The 4319-nt window shown below is 44.4% G+C and overlaps 1 protein-coding gene across 1 annotated transcript; it reads left to right on the top strand.

Moving 5' to 3' along the window:
- Positions 1-688: 688 nt before the first annotated feature.
- LOC102912008 (zinc finger CCHC domain-containing protein 3-like) lies at positions 689-3741 on the top strand. Its single transcript, XM_006996522.4, has one exon. The coding sequence runs from the start codon at positions 715-717 to the stop codon at positions 1933-1935; it is 1221 nt and encodes a 406-aa protein (XP_006996584.2). The 5' UTR covers positions 689-714; the 3' UTR covers positions 1936-3741.
- Positions 3742-4319: the final 578 nt, after the last annotated feature.

Genomic DNA, 4319 nt, shown 5'->3' with positions numbered 1-4319 from the left:
TTTTCTAAACATTGGGGTTTGAAATTCGGTATCCTTCTTAGAAGACAATTTTTCTGCAGGAGGAATCCTGTTCCTTAGGATCATGAATTGTATCTTAGCATTGAGTACCACACTTTCTTTGCCCAGAAAATATGTTGAGTTGTGTGGATTTATCAGGTGGCTGTAGACATGACTTTGTAAGTACATAGCAATATGTCCAGGTATGGAATTTAGTACTAATGCTGTAAAATGATGTCTTTTTGAAGAGTTAAAACTGAAGTTGCCTGTGGGTATAAGGATATATAGAAAGCTGTTCAAATGACATGCCTTCGGAGATGTTGCCAAAGAAGGAGTGCCTCTGGGTTCACTAATTCTTAGCCTTTATGTATCAGACCAGGTTAATACATTGGGAATTATTTTTCCTCATTTAAATGATATATAATTCTTTTGATAAAAAAAAAGAAATATTCAGTCATGTCTGAGGGAAACAAGGATATAATGCCCTAGGATATTCTAAGTCCTGGTAAGCCTTATATTTGAATGCAGTGGTATAATCAAGTCTGAATTGATGTTTTCAGTTGTGTTAGCTATGATTTTATATGAACAGCCCATCATGATGATGATGATGAGTAAAATAATAACTATATTAGTGCTCCAGGGAACTTTTTCTAAGCACATACAATGTAAAAATTAGTTTTAAAAAAAACCCAGATATTCATCTGTTTAAGAGGCAAGATGGCGACAGGTGGCAGAGCAGAGGAAGATCTGCAGCAGGGCCGCCTGCAGATGCTGCTCCCCGCGCAGCCTATGGCCCAGGCTGAGGAAGCCCAGGGCACAGGAGAGAAGATGGGCTGGGCGCAGGTAGTAAAGAACCTGGCGGAGAAGAAGCACGACTTTCGTGAGCCTTGGCGGGGAGTAGGAAGGGGCAGAGGTGCGGGTGTCAGGCTGGGCAGCCCCGCGGGCCTGGCCGCTCCGAACCCCGGCAACTTCCCACCTGCGGGCCGCGGGGACCCCAGGGGCTGCACTAGAGACCCTGCGGGCTACGCGGCAGAAGCTTGCAGGATGCAGGGAGCCGGAGACGCGAATCAGAGGAGGATGGCCGAGGTGGCGGCGGCAGCGGCAGCAGCGGCAGCGGCGGCCATGGCGTCCCCCGCCAGGCCCATTGCGACCAAAGACGCAATTGCAGGGCGACCACTGCAGGATGAGCCTCCAGCCGCCAGGCCGGGTAAGGGCCGCTTCCTTGTGCGCATCTGTTTCCAGGGAGAAGAGAGTGCCTGTCCGACCCGGGATTTCGTGGTGGGCGCGCTCATCCTGCGCTCCATTGGCATGGATCCTGGGGACATCTATGCTGTCATCCAGATCCCTGGCAGCCGCGAGTTCGATGTGAGCTTCAGATCTGCAGACAAGCTTGCCCTGTTTCTCCGCATCTATGAGGAAAAGCGGGAGCTGGACGACTGCTGGGAGAACTTTGTCCTGTTGGGGCGGAGCAAGCCCAGCTTGAAGACCCTCTTCATCCTCTTCCAGAATGAGACCGTGGATGTGGAGGATATCGTGACCTGGCTCAAGCGCCACTGCGAAGTGCTGGCCTTGCCAATGAAAGTGACTGACAGGTTTGGGATCTGGACTGGGGAGTACAAGTGCCAGATTGAGCTGCACCAGGGGGAGGGCGGGCTGAAGCACCTGCCTGGGGCCTTCTTCTTGGGAACGGAGAGGGGCTACAGTTGGTACAAGGGGCAGCCCAAGACGTGCTTTAAATGTGGTTCTCCGAACCACATGACCGGCACCTGCACGCAGGAGAGGTGTTACAGGTGTGGAGAAGAGGGCCACAAGAGCCCTTACTGCCGGAAGATCATCATGTGCAACCTCTGTGGCAAGAGAGGACACGTGTTTGCCCAGTGTCCCAAAGCAGCTCAAAATTCCGTGGCAGATCACCTCACAGGCATGGCGGGGCACTGAATGTGTGTCTGCCTGCCGGGGTGAACACACAGCCATCTTACCCTTCTCAAGTGCCAAAACCTTTTTTTTTTTTTTTTTTTTTTTTTTTTTTTTTTTTTTAAAGATCATTTTTCTCTTTTTCGACGGAGATTATTTCTAAAACTCAACAGAGACATTCTCTCTATGCCTTTTAAAACCACGTGTGCTCCTTTTCAGGCTGTTTAAAAAGAACTATTCAGAACTGTAGTGTGCAGACTATTCAGAACTGTCCTCCCCCACCACCACCTTTTTTCTTCCGTTTTACATTAGTTTTGGTACTTTCTTCAACACCCTGTCTGCCTCTGTACTATTTGCTAACTCCCTCTTCATCCATGTCTCATCAGAAGATGTTTGCTCTTTGGGCTGCCTTGCTCATTTTATGCCTCATCCCTGGGTACAGGGCCCAAAGCGGGAAAGGCATTCACCTAAGTGTTTATTGAATCGAAAATGTTGTCGATTAGCTGTCTAGAGTGCCTACCTTGTGCAGCTTTCCGCTGGGCTCTTTCCATTTGTGGCTTCTATGTGATATGAAAATTTGTGAAAACAGTGTTGCTGGAAGTGTGTAATCCAAATAAGCTCTGAAAAGTGGCCAAGGGCCTCTCGAAGCATTTAAACCTATCTCCCTTGTGACAGCTCCTTCTGGCTCAGAAGCCTTATTTCTATAGAAGCTTGGAACCTAGGCAGTTCTTCTAGGAAAGAACCAAGAGGTGTTTTTTGTTGGATTTTCTTTGGGGGAGCTTGCTTTTGTTTTGTGTATTGATTTGAGACAGGGTCTTACTGTGTAGCCCTGACTAGCTTGCATTCCTGAACCAGGCTGCCTTCAAACTGACTGTGATCCTCTCAACTCTGCCTCCCTAAGGATGTTTTAAATTAACCCCTTGGTTTTCCAGCAGATGAAATAATCCGAAGTGAAATGACTGGGTTAAAGTAAACAGCGGTGTGGTGCTTCAGACTGTCCACAGTAGAGTCCACTGCCCCCTTGCCTGGTGCTCATCCCACTACCTCTCACACTTCACAACAGTCTCCTTGACAATGGAGGGCCATGAATGTCTCTCTCCAGGCTGATGGTCCCAGCATGAAGCTGAGACACCAGCCCCTGAAAGAGCAGAAAGAGAAGCTTGTCTTGCCACTTCATAGTAAGGGACCTAGGGGAAGGACCAGTGAACACACTGCAGGCTGCATGCATGCATCAGTCCTTGGAGTGAGTGCCACATCTTCAATGTTCCACTGTCACCTTCAGTATTGAGAATTGGTTCCCCTCAGGAAAGAAACTTGCTAGACTTTTACATTTACACCTCTGCCTCATCTACTAGGAACCCCAGAGAAGTTAGAGAGAGAGAGCTCCTCTGAAACTTTGGACCTCTGATGCTCAGAAGGAAGGTGGTTTTAACCCAGAAGCATGAGTAATCTATAAACTGGAAAATGTTCTTGGGGAATCAGGCCAAGAGAGAGGGCCTGGGTCAACTAATTGTTATCAAGTTAAAGTGAAAAACAGTAGCTGCTATTTTCAGTTTTTGTCTTCTCTTTGCAGTTTTGCTATTTTCTTGTGGCTTAGAATGTAAAACCAGTTGCTCAGAATTGTCAATAAATATTTATCTTTTTGCCCATGAAATATGTTGAGTTGTGTGGATTTATCACGTGGCCCTAGACATGACATTCTAAATTCACAGGATTTTCTGCAGGTGTGGAATTTTTTAATAGTTCTGTAAAATGATGTCTTTTTTGGAGATTTACAACTCAAGTTACTGTGAGTATAAGGATAGATTCAGAGAAAACTGTTTGAAATGACATGCTTTCAGAGATTTTTCCAATAAAGGAGTACGTCTGGGTTCAATATTTCTTAGCCTTATGTATCAGGATAGGTTAATACAGTGGGAATTATTTTTTCTCATTTTAATGATATATGTTTCTTTTAATCTAAAAATTTGAAATATTAAATCATGTCTGTGGGAAACAAAGATTTGATACCCTAGGATATGCTAAGTCCTGACAAGATTTTACATTTGAAGGTGGTGATACAATCACCAATTCTGCCATGATATTTTTCATTGTGTTAGCTGTGATTTCGATATGAACAGTACATGATGATTTTGAGTAAAGTAATATCTATATTAATTGTTCAGATAGAATATTTCAAAGAACAAAACAATGTAAAAATTTGTTTAAATCAAATGTTCAATAAGAACCATGTTCAAGTGTAATTTAAAGGAATTTAGAAGTTATTTTTACAGGAGATTCCTTAATATTTTTTTTTCACTTTTAGTATACGTTGTGATTTAAAAAACAAAAAAAACAAAAAAACAGATTCACTGATTTATGCTTAGGTTTTATTTAAGCATTCCAAAATAAAATTTTGAAACTGAGCG

The sequence above is a fragment of the Peromyscus maniculatus genome, chromosome 1, assembly GCF_049852395.1.
Source record: "Peromyscus maniculatus bairdii isolate BWxNUB_F1_BW_parent chromosome 1, HU_Pman_BW_mat_3.1, whole genome shotgun sequence".
Taxonomy (NCBI): Eukaryota; Metazoa; Chordata; class Mammalia; order Rodentia; family Cricetidae; genus Peromyscus; species Peromyscus maniculatus.
The sequence above is the reverse complement of the archived record's forward strand: the minus strand, read 5'-3'. Positions and strand labels throughout refer to the sequence as shown.

Excerpts from the sequence above, each read along its gene's own strand:
- LOC102912008 (XM_006996522.4), top strand. The coding sequence starts at position 715 with ATGGCGACAGGTGGCAGAGCAGAGGAAGATCTGCAGCAGGGCCGCCTG.